Below are 15,533 nucleotides of genomic sequence, written 5' to 3' on the forward strand. Positions count from 1 at the left end.
ATTATAGATATGCTGTATTTTTTTATATCAAACTAATTGTCTATGACACATTGACTATGTAACAAACGATCTGAGTGACCAAATTTTTTTATTGCTAGATAGGATTGACGACAATCAGGCTTAATAAAAAGCAATAATGAAGTCTAGATTGAGGTGCCCTTACCTAGAAGATGCTGATTCACTCATACCTTGAAGGTGTTTTAATGTGGCAATAAACACGGATAGAGTTTAAATCACAAAATGGATTCCTGCGCGATATTCGGGAAATAATTAAAAAACTTGTTTTTTATATTAGTGCGGATTGTTGAGCAGTAATAATATTTAAAATATTTTTCTGTATTTTAATGTTCAGTCTATTGGAAGATCATAAAATTAAATTTATCGCTCACGATAGTTAAAGCGCTAAATTAGAATAAATACTATTGCATGAGTGTACAAATATAATACTGCTTTAAAACAATACAATAATAATATATGGTAAAGTATTATCAACATACAAACCGCAGGCTAGGCCTTTTCAGCGTGACAGTGTAATTATATGTCACGGAACGCCGGTGCGGTTGATTTGCGGCGAGCGCCAGCGTGGTAACGTGACGTGACGCTGGCGGGCGGAACTGACAGCTGCGGAATTGCGGGAACCGGGTAACGAGGATGATTCTAAGGTTTTCCTCTATATTTTAAAAGAAAGAAGAAGATTGTTTAGACGTGTCCAATATAGAATAGTTTTAAAGTTATATCAATTGGTAAATAAATCTGTATTGATGCTTTTTAGACATTGTTTTATTTATTGTCTGTACAAATTCAATAGTTTTCTAAAGTAAATTCAAAGTTTGAGAAATAGGTAACTAAGCCATGCTAAAAGTGTTAATTTACACAATTAACAATGGTTTTATAATATGTTTGACATACAACCCGCGGGCTAGGCCTTTTCAGTGGGTCAGTGTAATTATATGTCGTGGAACGCCACCGGCGCGCCAGTGCGGTTGATTTGCGGCGAGCACCAGCGTCGTAACGTGACGGGCTGGCGAGCGGTTTTGACAGCTCCAGAATTGGCGGGAACTGGGTAACGAGGACTACTCTAAGTTGAAAAGAAAGGAGTGTTAAGACGTGTCCAATAAAGAATGTAGGTTGAAATTTATCTCAATCGTTAGGGTTCTCTTTATAGAAACTAAGATCTTGTTTTCGTTACTTGCCTGTACAAAATCCATAGTTGAAGGTAAATTTCGAAGCTTAAGTAATATTTAAGACTGTTTAAAATGTTGATTTACTTAGTTAAAACCGCAAGCTAGGCCTTTACAGCGTGATAGTATAATAAAATTATAATATGTTATGGAACGCCCCGGCTCGGTTGATTTGCATGAGCGACAGCGTTGTAACGTGATATGATGCCAGGAATCGCCAGGAACTGGGTAACGAGGACGACTCAAAATTTTCTTTCTGTTTTTCATAAGAAAGGAATTTTAACACGTAGGTATTCTTTTAAGACTGTAGGTTGAAATTTAATTCAATCGGGAGTTGTATCTTTGGAGGTTCATTTTAGATAGTGTTTTCATTAGGGAATAATTATTGTCGGTACAAATTCAAAAAAGCTAATTTCCAATATTAAGAAAGAATTAATCTACGTTTAAAATGTTAATTTGGATGAGTTCCAAGGATGTTATTATGTATTTAAACATACAAAGCGCAGGCTAGGCCTTTTCAGCGTGACAGTGTAATTATATGTCACGGAACGCCGGTGCGGTTGATTTGCGGCGAGCGCCGGCGTGGTAACGTGACGTGACGCTGGCGGGCGGAACTGACAGCTGCGGAATTGCGGGAACCGGGTAACTAGGACGACTCTAAGGTTTTACTCTCCAAGAAAATTTCAACCTTTTTATTGCTTTTGTTTTGAGAACTAAGATTGTATTCGCCCTAAATACAATTTTTGCTTTTTGCCTTCCCAGCTTCGCAGTATCAACTCAAAGGATAACTTGTTCAAAATACATAAACATATAATTTTGAAATATGATTACCTTTATTATAAACAAGATAACATTTTCCGATATTTTCCGTGTTAGCATTTTTAATTATATTTTTATTAGTAGCTTTCAATTTAATCCGTTTATTGTTGAATTAACATTGTATTAGGTATTACTTACAGATAATTTCGTTACAATAAATAAATCTTAGAAACAACAATAAATTACAAAAATTTAAAATCACGACTGTCCTACCAAAAAACAAACTAAAATGTAAAAAATTAAATAAAAGTTATAGCCAGTGTCACTCGGGCTGATGTAACGATACGCCAAAACTGTAGACCGTACATTCAAATCAATTTGCCTAAACTCCTAATTGTCTATTTAGTAGTTATGGTGGAATAAAGAAACTCACATAGTATATACATACCTACACCCTGAAAACCTTACTCTCCTCTTTGGAAAGATATGTAATAAAAGCTATCCGTCCTTTACACCAATTAAATACGTCTGTTATATATTATTAGGTAGATAGCACACTTTTCACCGTAACCCCGTTCCGCATTCGTTTCCCTAACAAAGGACAATAATAAATGTGGGTATTCCCTTCCAGCGATTATGTTGCTTCGCATCGGAGTTCCGGATCGTAGAGTTTTTGCACAATAGTATAAGAGCTAGGGAAAAGTTTATTTAAACAATGTATAGTGCTAGAAAATTTAGAATTACTTCGTCCTAGCACAGAATACTTAATTTTATTGTACCTAAAAGAAGGCTTACAGCGCGAATATGTTTAAATAAATAGTGACTTGCAATAGTGCTATTCAGTTCGCACGGAGCTGCTAAATGAAATTTAATACACGCCTCTCTTTGTATCGCGTAAACTCTTATCTCTTAATTCTCTCTCTCTCACACACATGAGATAAGTGCCGTGAAGAGGCGCACTGCTGTAGCTGTATTTTCTAGGTCAAAAACAAAAATGCCTGGCCTGATCCGAGAATGGATATGGACTGCAACATCACTTATCATATAAATAATGGCACAGTCAAAGGCCGTAAGTCGTTTAGCACCTTAATGATCATATTCGTGTGCACGGTTATACATATGCGTTAGGTGTGTGTGGCGTTCATAGAAAAAGGCCATAAATGCGACAGGTTTTTGATGCAATAGCTTCGCGGAATTGCTACTCAATTCTGAGGTCGACCGTACTTTTTAAAAATCTAGCGGTCTTGTTAAACATTTGATCACCAGCTCTGAGACTATATCTGACATTACCAGATAGGGGTTCATAAAGCAACAGTACAACATTAGAATACCATTTGTTTTTGAATCGAGTGGTAAGAGATGCGAATCGCGATAGCCTGCAAGGGGTGAGTACTGAAGCGATATTAGTATCTGGTAATATGTATATTTATAGTACGGTTAGGCAATATAACTGGAACAGAAACGAATCCTGGGTGCTTCCCACTGGCTGAAAACCAGCGCTGTATGCTTTTGTGTATGTGCAAGGCATACAGAATTATGCTATGTTAGGATCTTTTTTTTGGGTTGTGCCATACTTGGACGTTTTTGACTGATGCGAGAGATCAATGAACGTTGCGTAGATAAGTCCACGGTTTCAATAGCGCGTCGTTAGGTAAGTCATCTTGGGGTATTGATTCCGAGTTTTACACGCGTTATATTGCGGGTTTCTGTACGTTGTCCGCGTGATTGGGTTCGTCATCATCATTTCAAACCATCGCAGGCCCACTACTAAGCACAGCTTCCTCTCAGAATGAGAAGAGTTTAGTTTAAAGCATCATCCACCACACTGACCAAGTGTAAATTGCTAGATAGATTTGGGAAGAGAAACTCGTGAACATTATGGAGAACTCTCAGCCATGACTCTTGTTTAAATGCACCCTTACTTTGTCAAAAAACTTTGCTCAAAGTCCAAACTAAATTTGGATTGCGAAATTTTGTTGTTTCAATTCCGACCTCGCAGCTAAAACATCCCGCCGCTTCTAACCTTTCCGAGTTTTATTTTTAAAAACAACATCCAAAAATCTAAGGCAACATCCATCCACGTTACTTCTTGTTATCGTTTCGTCCGACCGTAATAAGGGTGCAAGTCACAGTGCGAGTATAACCATCGTAAAATTGCCGCAAACTAGCTCTCTTTACAGCCTCTGGTAACGGCTAGGTCGTAAAATATCACCAATTTACTTCACACTTAGCGACGGCTCACGAGCTCGCCTGACGTATTGTCTTTTCTCGGAAATAACGTATGATAATGGTAGACCGCACGCTTTGAAAGGACGGTGGCCTAGATGCTTACAATACAACGTCATCCCTACTACAAACTAACAAACTACGAGGAATGATATCTAAGGAAATGAAAATCAAGCTCAAAAATGGCACCATGCATAACTTACCGCGGTAAGCGGAGCTTGTTAAAAATTTAATATATCACAGCCCATTGACAACAATATGACCCTTAAGAGACGAAAATTTGCAATGTAATTAATTACGTTGGAAGAGTAGGTATGGAAAATAGGACAATCAAATGACTGTTTTATAGACTATCTAGCGTCAAATGTAGGTAGCATTTGACGCCTGCCATGCCAGTATACCTGAAGCGTTACGTTTTGTTATAAGTTACAACTAGGATATGGAATGCCCTTCAGGCATCAGTTTTCTCCTCCACTTTTAATAAGAGTACCTTCAAATCAGAAGTGTATAGGCAACTTCTAGACAAGCGCGCTTCATCTTATCCTACATCATTACTTGCTATCAGGCCTAATTACAGCCAAACATTAATCTATAAATTAAAAAATTTAAAAAGTTTCCTATCTGTCGTGAACTGTGCCCATATACCCCTTATCAAACTGTAAATTGAAATTAAATGTCTTTATTTCATGTAGACAACTTATGCACGACTCTAGCGGATAGTTCGGAAAGCAGATCCTACTGAGGAGATTATTTTTAATTCTTTACAGGTGTTAACCTAAATTTCGACAAATCAATATCCACCAAGAATACGAGCACAACGTTAGCACGGTGAGTCGCGGTGATAACGCCAGAAATAGCAGATTAAGGAGACTTTTATTGACCGTTACCCGGTTCTGTAACTCGGCGAAAGTGATTCCGTTCCGGTTTAATTGTAAAGGTAAAATACGCGGGTACTTTGCGGCGCAATTCTCCAGGAGTTATGTTCGCTGCTGATATACGGGGATTAATGTTTTAGACTTGTAAGAGGTTCCTTGCTAAAACTAAGTAGGAACAAAGTGGGGTGTTAAGGAGTTACATCTCAAATAATGTCTCTTTTCTATGCTTACTTATAAAAGGCTTACTAGATTGTGACACTGATTTTATAAATGCAGATATGTACTTATCAACTAAAATATTTGGACTAATATTCAGGAATGTGAACACAGTGTCTGTTAGAAAAATGGAGAGTGCTCACCCATGTCAATGGAGTTACAAGAGCATATTATGCATTAGCCAGCAGATGTGAAGGGAGAATTGAGAGTGAGAAAATAATTCTCTCTCCAGCGGCTGTCACGATAACGGTGCCGCACGCGGTGATGGGTGACGATTTTTCCCATTTTAGTCCCCTGTATTCGATACGTGTTTTAAAAAGCTTTGGGTCATAAATTATTGAAAGAAACTATTTAATTTAGATAAACCTTACATAAAAAAGGTAATATTCATGAAGAACCTAAATAATTTGATTTAAATGTGGCGAATAATATAAAAGCCTCCTAATGTTGTCTCCTTGAACCGGCCTTTTATTATGTTAAAATTTTAAAATTAAATTAAAAAAGTTTCGTCTAAAACTGAAACACTGTCCGAAAGCTTTTAGTTATTAAAAAATTAAAGGCACACCTTGGAAAATTGTAATTAAATGTGGATTAAATGAGAAAGTTTGCACGAGGACTCTCGTAGGCGCGCTGGCAAAGTAGCTCGAGATCGTTTACTTTTTCGCAACTTCGAGTATCAAAGACTGTAACGCGAGCCTGAAATCCCACTTAATTTATAATTAAAACGTCGACAGCGATAACGTTGAGGGCTCATAAAAATGAGTTTATCGTGCCGTGGCGCCGTGTAATTAAAGAGAATTAACAATTTGCTCCTACATCTGGCCCTACATTAGTAACGATGTTAATAACTTTATCGTCCCATAATGACGGAGTAGGCGTAAAAAGCTTACCGACATGCTGCCCGACAAAATATTGCTCAGTGATCGCAAAAACGAGACAATCTGAATTCTCTACATGTGTGCGGGTAAACTTATAAAATTGAGTTTATTGTGCCGTGGCGCCGTGTAATTAAAGAGAATTAACAATTTGCTCCTACATCTGGCGCTACATTAGTAACAATGTTAATAACTTTATCGTCCCATAATGACGGAGTAGGCTTAAAAAGCTTACCGACATGCTGCTCGACAAAATATTGCTCAGTGATCGCAAAAACGAGACAATCAGAAGTCTCTACATGTGCGCGGGTAAACTTATAAAATTGAGTTTATTGTGCTGTGGCGCCGTGTAATTAAAGACAATTATAATTTGGCCCTACATCTGGTGCTACATTAGTTACGATGTAAATTACTTCATCGTCCTATAATGACGGAGTAATAAAAAGCTATAATCGACAAAATATTATTTAACCGAAGTTCATGAGTACCTATGGGATAATCTACGGGTTAGTAGATTATTTATTAGGAGATCTGTTCGTTTGTCCACAGAAGATCGCCCACCCCAACTTTTGCAGCTATTCCGTAGCGTAGTACAGCTGTATAGCTGCAAAAAGGTCGCGATATAGTTGCTAAGGCTGCAAGTCGCCGAGAGCGATGTCCTCTTAAATCGAACATAATTATTTTGGGCAAACGTGTAATCAAGTGAGTGAATTTTATTCAAGTTGGTACTTTTATAAGGCAATCAAAGTTATTTTTGAGGCACCATTTACGGTACCGAGGTAAATAACAATATGTTTTCCACATACTTGGACAGTACAAAAAGTTTGCCGACAAATAGTCCCTAGTGTGTCCTACCTTTTTAACCGACTTCCAAAAAAGGAGGAGGTTCTCAATTCGTCGGGATCTTTTTTTTTTTTTATGTATGTTCCCCGATTACTCAAAGACCCCTGGACCGATTTGGAAATTTTTTTTTTGTTTGAAAGGATATACTGTGCAGGTGGTCCCATATAAATTTGGTGAAGATCTGATGAATATCTTCGGAGATGGAGAACAGAACTCCTCAATGGATAAGAGCAAATTGCTCGCGATCACTGTAATAGCTTAGTAAACAGTAGGGTTTTAACTGGGCATAGCATATTATAGTACAGTGGGTCCACTAAAAATTGTGAAATAAAAAATTTTCAAAAGAAAAATAAAACCGACTTCAAAAACCAAAAACACTAAAAAGTAGAAAATAATTTTTGTTTAGCTACACATGTAATGTACCTAGGTATGAAGTCGGGCGAGCTTCACTCTTGGATTTCTAATTTTGTTTTAATATGCTCGCTCGACTTCATACCTAGGTACATTACATGTGTAGCTAAACAAAAATTATTTTCTACTTTTTAGTGTTTTTGGTTTTTGAAGTCGGTTTTATTTTTCTTTTGAAATTTTTTAATATAGGTACATAAAGACAGCATCGCTTAGGCAACTAACAAACCACGCCGCGTTATCCCGAGTTTACGAGCACAAACTCAATTAAAATCCGGCGAAATTCAAGCGAGAACAAAATGAAATTAAAGTTGCGTAACGCCGAGACGGGCTGTTTCTGGCGCGATGACGTATTACGTGGTCGCGGCTGTGACGTAGGGATGTACTTACTACCTCTCTTCTGTTCTCTACGGCCAAAATTAACAACTTGCTCCGTCGCTCCTTCATTCAGCTTCATCTTTTCGACCTCCATTTCGCTACGGAGGTCACCGACTCGCTTCACTGGCCACCTACCCTTTCGCTTCACTCAGCCTCGTAGGCTCGCTTCTAACAGGATCTCTACACTTTACAAAAACACTCTATGGGTAAGAGTGCGTGGAATCGAGGTATCCAGATTTTGTTCTGGGCCACATTTGATCTTTATGCATTACTAGGTAACAAATGGACAAACATAATCGCACTTTTACACGAATTTGTATCCAAACACATTTTTCATCGCAAACTTAACATTACCGATCGCTCTTTATGATAAAAATGGTAAAATGAATAAAATAATATTTTATACATTATCTGAATGTTTTAGGTATTTTATAAAATGCCTGGGCATTCTTTACGATACAGGATTTTACAGATTGGCGACAGTATTTAAATTACTCGTATATTACTCGTATATCGATAGTCTTGTTATTTTGCGTATTGTACAACCTTACTGTTTCAATTTGAATTAGTAGTAAACATTTGCTTGCTAGTCAACTTAGGTAATTGTTGGTAACAGCCGAATTTAATGTCATGGTTGAACGTTTGAGGTTTGAGTTATTACTTGATAAATTGTTTTTTATACGCCTATCGTATACAGCGATATGAGTATCTACGAGATTTGTAATAAGTACTTCAAAAGCGGACCAAAAAATAAAAGCAAAACTAATAATTTGACCTTATTTCAAAAGTCAAATTTTAAGAGTTAAGTTTTGTTTAAGAATAAATCTCATTTAAAAAATTAATTGGCCATTAAACATTATGAGAACTCTACATTTTAAGTATTCAACATTTGAGCGTGAAGAAATGGATTGTTCTCATTTCAAAAATACCTGGCCATATGAGCGATATCATTTTGTTCCTTATCTGTCATTTATACCTACTATTCTGTACCAATGACCATAATATACCTACTACCCATCGATGACTAAACCTAATTTTATAAAAACTAATAAGGCTTTGGCCAATGTGAAAGCCGCCATTTCAACTCATCGTCAGCTCACTACTAAGAACAGGTCTCCTATCAGAATGAGAAGGGTTTAGGCCATAGCATGGCAGACTTCATACACATTTGAATAAATTATGGAGAATCCTCAGCCATGCAAATTTACTCACGATGTTTTCCTTCACTGTTAAAGCAAGTTAGGTTTATTTAATTGTTAACGCACATAACCTACATACGTAGTCGAAATTCCTCGAACACGTGCGAAGCGATTTGCATCCTCTTTTCTAATCCGAACCGCTAGGATATGGAACGGCCTTCCGGCTTCAGTTTTCCCTTTAACCTATAATATGGGTACCTTCATGTCAAGAGTGAATAGGCAACTTTTAGGCAAGCGCGCTCCATCTTAGGCTGCATCATCACTTGCTAGCAGGTCTGATTGCAGCCAAGCGCAAGTCTATATAATTTAAAAAAAAAAACTCTGAATAGGTGCGTACCCAGGATAGGACTCCGGACCCCTCGAATGGCAGGATGACTTCTTAACCACTAGGCTATTGCTGTTTTGTTCTGATGTTTGTTTTATTAAAGTATCTATTCACAATAATTTACAAACTTACGACTATTACAAAATATAATGCTTCCTCATACATGTATTCCAATTTACAATTTTATATACTTAGCAATAAAAATAATAAAGCCTTTGGCACATCAAATTACGCACGTTTCGTGAAATCCTCGCCTCTGTCATGATACGCGTTCTTATATTGACCTTACTGTCTTTATTAGGCGCGCTTTCCATTTTATGTCGGAGCAAATTGGGTTTTCAATTTTCGCGAGCTCCCGTTCGTACCAGGACAACAGAATTGGAGCGGGAGTGAAATTTATCGTATCAACTTCTTACGTGTGATTGCTTCCCGGACGTGCGAATATTTCTCCTCAGCGCGCGGAAAATATTACCAGGCTGGGCTCACTTGGTCACGTGACCCGAGGAATATACAGCTACAGTTGCGCGCTAGCCACTCTACTCGTATCTAGGTATACTAATATTATAAGGAGGTGAAGTGTGTAAGTTTGTTTGTAGGGCGTAATCTCTGGATTTATTGAACTGATTTTGAAAATTGTTTCTCCAGCTTCATTATTCTTGAGTTATGTTACTCATGGCTGTATTTTATTTTTGAAAAAATTGGAGATCCCTATGAAAATCGTAGTAAGCTACCCGTGCGAAGCGAGGGTCGCTAGTCTCTTATAAAAGAGGAGATAAGAGTTTACGCGATAGATAAAGAGGAAATTAAATTTTAGGCTGTAGCGCTGAACGAGCTGAATTGAACTTTATTATGTCATAACAAAAGTCATTATTTATTTAAACGCCTTTGCGGAGTGTTTATTTTACACCTGGAAGGTACTATTACGTTTTCTCTAATATCACACTGACCAGATATTTGACGATGTCTTTAGCGCAGAAGCAGGTCTTATAAATGGGAGGTCGTGAATTGATTCCTGGCTGGAGTAATTCGGAAATTTATCACTACTAGAGACCTAGTCCACCAGTGGACTACTTAACTCTCAGATGACGATGACGAGGTCAATAATTGAAGACCATTACTTGACTGATATGAAAGGTAATTGAATAAAATGGTACAGTCATCTTTACAAATTTAATGTTAAAAAGAAAAATCAAAACGTTACAGAACATATCTTTCAAACAATTTTCGTCCATAAAAGACGAACGAAACGTTGTCTCATTTACAGATTTATTTAACATCAAATAAAGCTCTCGGCTCATTCAAATTACGCACGTTTCGCTGATTCCGCGTCTTCGTCATGATACGCGTTCTTATATTGACCTTACCGTCTTTATTAAGCGCGCATTCCATTTTGCGTCAAAGTAAATTGGCTCTTCAAATTTCATATGCTCCAATACCTATAGTCAATTAAATTGAAGAAGCCTTACTCCCGTGTGCTTAGGATAAGATTTTACGTCATACCGAAGTTGGTAGAGTTCGAGCGTCTAAAGTCTAAACACTTCAGTGTTAACGTAAATAAATCTGCAAACTTTTTTTTTAAAACTCAAGTTCATCCATTTATCTACAACCAGCACTCCAGAAACGTCGTGATATTCAAATCGGTGCCTGAAATAATGACATTTTTTAGGTTCATTTTACTCTGACTTAATTATTTTTCGATCTCGATTCTAAATCGTTGGGTTCGATATAATATCTAATACTAAGTATACCAGTTACTGGTACTACTCCCGCGCTGGTAAACTTCCCTCGATCAAATCACGAACGATGGTTGAACATTACGGAGTTGGGTTGCGAAAATTGTTATTACACTTTTTTTCAATAATAGTCATCGATGCAAAGAAATAGAGTTGTTTCGCTTACGATAAGGATTATCATACACTTAAACATAAAATTAGTTTTGGCAAATGTTTTGAGTTACCTATACAATTTTACAACTTATCGCGTCTTCATAAATCCATGCTTCTGTCTGTCTGTCTGTCTGCTACCTTTTCACGGCCCAACAGTTTTACCGATTCTGACGAAATTTGGTACAGGGTTAGCTTATATCCCGGGGACGGACATAGGCTACTTTTTATGCCGGAAAATCAAAGAGTTCCCACGGGATTCCCAAAAACCCATCCGCTTAACCGATTTGTATGAAATTTGGTACCGAGGTAGCTTGATCGGCAACTTTTTATCCCGGAAAATCAAACAGTTCCCACGGGATCTTTAAAAACCTAAATCCACGCGAAGTCGCGGGCATCCTCTAGTACTATCATAAATCCACCATAAGTTTTAGCTGTCTCGTTCTATACCTGTGAACAAACTAAAAGCTTACCTTTACTCGCGCCGTCCGGGCCACGGAGTATCGAGCACTCTTCTATTGTACCGAACGGTGTGAACAACTGGCGCACATCCTCCTCAGTCTGTTGTTTGCTGAGCATGCCAACGAACAGCTTCCGATCTGCGAGAAAACTGGGGCATTAGCTAACTGTATGCACACTGGAAAACCTTTACGGCGTATTTAGCACATAACAATGCAGTACCAAAGATTCCAGGTGCTCGATTACGGTAAAATGATAGCCACATCGCAATCACCGCTGAGTGGTTAGACTACATTGTACCAACAAGAATACCATAAGTTCAGCCAATCTCAACAATTGGGATTGTAATAATGATTGGTGCAGTTTTTCCGACAAGCAGGTTGTGGAACTGTCAAAAACACAAAAATGTTCGGGAGTTTTATTTAATGAAGGGGAAACGGTTCATTTTTTGGTTGATTTGTTCTATAATTGACGCGGAACCCACAGCGATAAAGAACCGTAAAATAAAGCCAGGGACAAATCTATTGGAATTTCGTGAGCAGAAAAACACGCTAAATATGCCCGTATGGTGAAATGGAGTGAAGTTCAATAGACCAATCACATTATTAAAAGATGACGTGATAAAATTATCACGTGACCTATCAATAATCTGATTGGTCTGCTGAAACATTTCCGTCCCGCTTCGCTTCAGATAACAGCACCCTTAATGAAACGCCTATATGTAATTTATCTTTTATTGCTATTCGCAATACATAGTTTAAATGAAAAACAACGAATCAAAATTACGCGTAAGCAAACGAAGTAAAGTAAGTATATTTAACTCTAATTTAACTACAATTCGTTAAAATATTGCCATTTTGATTTTTATTTTCAAAAAAATTATAGCCAGTTACCTTGGGATGATATAAGAATTCCAACAATATCCCATACATCCAAATTTTTCAGGCATTTAAACTTTATGGTGGAATAAAGAAACTAAATATAAAACATAAAACCTGAAAACATTAGATACGCTGCTTTTCTTGGGCAATCATTAAAAAAAATATCCACTTTAAATGAACCGTTCTATTACACCCTTTTAACTTCATTCATACTCGTCCATACACAGTTTTTTTTTGACAGATCACGATCCAGCTTTGACCATGACACTGCATAGTTACATGTAAATAAACCATTTAGTGCAAAGTTTAGAGTGAACAAACGTGACCTGGCGTAATGGTGTGTACACATTTGGCCAACGAGTGGCTATAAAAAGGGCATTGACTTCCACCATTTGTATGCCTTCAAGGATAATAAACTTCATTTGGCATTTATTTAGACCAAATAATACCAAGAAAACCGATAAAAGACGCTTCATGGCCAAGAGTGTATGTACCAAAATTCTCTTTAAGTATGAATGGTCAAACGTTTTTGACGGATTCATAATAAAGCAAGACTGCAATACCAATTTCACGTTTGTTAACCTATAAATGGACACTATTGAGGCTCTGGGGCCAGAGCATATCCATTTTCCGCACACGTTTATTAGGCTAGAGACACATCGAGCGAAATCCCGCGAGATTTGTCCCTAAAGCTTTTTACATCAAGACTCAACTTTATGAAAATGACATTTTCTTGAGAGAGATTAGCGTGACTGTATATACAAATACAATTAATAAAAACCTAAGTAATCTAACGGCTTTTTTATGTAAACGACAAATCTATCGGTTTTTGTATACTCTACCAGTTGGACTAGCAGAAATTAGATTATACTGAGAAGACTGAAATAAAACTTAGTATTTAGTTGCGAAAATTTAGCATAGATTACAGGTACCACGCGGAAATTAATTTATTTTTAAAATAAATATGAATATGTGACATAAATGTGAAATATATATTATTCTTTTCCATATTCATACAGCAAGGTACAGTATACTCAAGGCCTTTGAAATTCTCAGCTTGTATTACCAGGCTAATATGACGATGTTCCTAGTTTAACTGACAGTTACGCGAACACAATTAATGTCATTCCATACAATTTTATCTTGACGTTTACTTAGCGTGTGCGTGAAACGGATTTTGCCAATAGGATCGGAACACTGAGCCACACCACAAAAGCCCAGCGGCGGTGCGTGGAGCGGCGGATGTATGAAACGTCAACGTGCCAATTGGTAACCCAGGGGACTCGTCTGCTGTGCGGCGGTGACGGGAGGGACCGTGGGAGTGACGGGCGTGACTTTGCAGTCATGTGCGTCAACCATTACAATCGATTCGAAGTGTTAAGCTGTACTACTAGAATGTTCACTTTTGAGCTTCATTGAATTAATGCTGTGAGTCTTATTTTTCGGAGTAGGGAAATAAATTAATAAAAAAAATAATGTAATTTTTATTTTGTCATTTCTTGTAGTAAAAAAGTTATTGAAAAACTTTTCTGTCTTCAAACCTATTGAAAAAATTATGAAAGCGTCACTTTTGCGATTTCTCGGGATGCTTGCTGATTTTACAAAGTGTGATTCGCAAATAACATCAATATTCAAATCCAAAATAATATGCGTGTCATTTTTGAGGTTTCTCAGGGCGCTGATTAGGAAAATGGTATCCATTTCCAGTTCATTACAGGAATGATATTAATTTCCAAAATCGGTATAATTTCTTTGTTGACTTCAAGTCTCACTACTTTCGCATGAGTGTACATATCCGCCATATTGTTTTTTACTTGAATTATTTTATAAAAAGTGAACATTTTAGCAATAATATTCTTGTTTTTTTTTTTTTTGATGACGTCATGATTATTGTACATTTTTTAAATAAAAATAATTTATAAAATACTTAATAACTTTTTATTCACCATACGTAATACTTTTTAATGCCTAAAATCTAATAAGTACCAGAATCGTGCCCATTTTTGTAAAATTTCGATGAAATTTTGAGTTTTTGTGGAGTAAAAATAGATTTTGAATTCATAACTTCGACAAGGCATTGGCAAACGGTATCGTCACACGTTATTTTTAAGATTTTCGTGATCTAAGAGCGACTCTTTGCAAAAAAAAAATCACTGGTTTTATAGAATGGTCTCCCAAGTGGGCTAGAAACTTTGGTTTGCTATTTATGTAAATTGACAATATAGCTTGTAGTTAGTGAAATTATCTTTTGTGTACACAGAAACACACGCTCGAAGCATAATTAATCTGACATAGTATATATATATATATCGTGTGTACTGTTGGTGTCACGATAAACTAACTGTGAACTTCACCGCTGTGCCAGCACCTTGCGTCAGTATGTTTGCCCTTACCGCCGCCCCCGGCACGCTGGCCCGCACTTCACCGTTATCATGACACAAAAAACAACCACAGCGTCTATAAAAACACATATAACACACAGTTTTAGTCAAAATGAAACAACGAACAAAATCCAAATCCAGACCAACACATAATTAGCACATTACACTAAAACGGTGACTCATTATCAAACGCAGAGGGTTCCGTAGGTGAGAAAGAAATAAAAATGTTTCTAAGGGAAGTGGGCAGGGGCGTACTTAGGCATGATTTTATCACAACGTTCTACGGAAACCTCGAATTAAAACTCAAATTAGTTTGGACAGTTTTTTTTTTTTTACGAATAGCGTTCGTCTGTCTGATTCAAGCGCGGCACCCAATACGTTTTACTTTGACCTCAAACATCTATCTATCTAAACTAGCGGCATTTTCGGGCTGTTTTAGCATTGGACTTTATACAGAAATCAACGCCATTTGACAAACCAACGACAAAATAACAATAATACACTAATTACGTCTCGAAAAGAATACGAAAATAAAATGTTTCTTACAGCACGACGATTACTAAGTGCAGAGTGAGCGTTGCTTTTTCAAAAAATGTCGAATCTACGCGAGACCATAGCTAGTGCGACATTTGTATTATAATACT

General features: G+C 37.1%; 1 protein-coding gene across 7 annotated transcripts in view; it reads right to left on the minus strand.

Annotated features, from left to right (window-relative positions):
* LOC123869656 (CUGBP Elav-like family member 4) overlaps nt 1-15,533 on the minus strand; it is an 895,280-nt gene that overhangs the window by 185,081 nt on the left and 694,666 nt on the right. For all 7 annotated transcript variants that reach the window (XM_045912648.1, XM_045912647.1, XM_045912646.1 and 4 more), the window contains one exon: nt 11,642-11,767. In XM_045912648.1, the coding sequence (XP_045768604.1) occupies nt 11,642-11,767 (126 nt within the window). The remainder of the gene's footprint in view (nt 1-11,641; nt 11,768-15,533) is intronic.

The sequence above is a fragment of the Maniola jurtina genome, chromosome 11 (assembly GCF_905333055.1).
Source record: "Maniola jurtina chromosome 11, ilManJurt1.1, whole genome shotgun sequence".
NCBI classification, from domain to species: Eukaryota; Metazoa; Arthropoda; class Insecta; order Lepidoptera; family Nymphalidae; genus Maniola; species Maniola jurtina.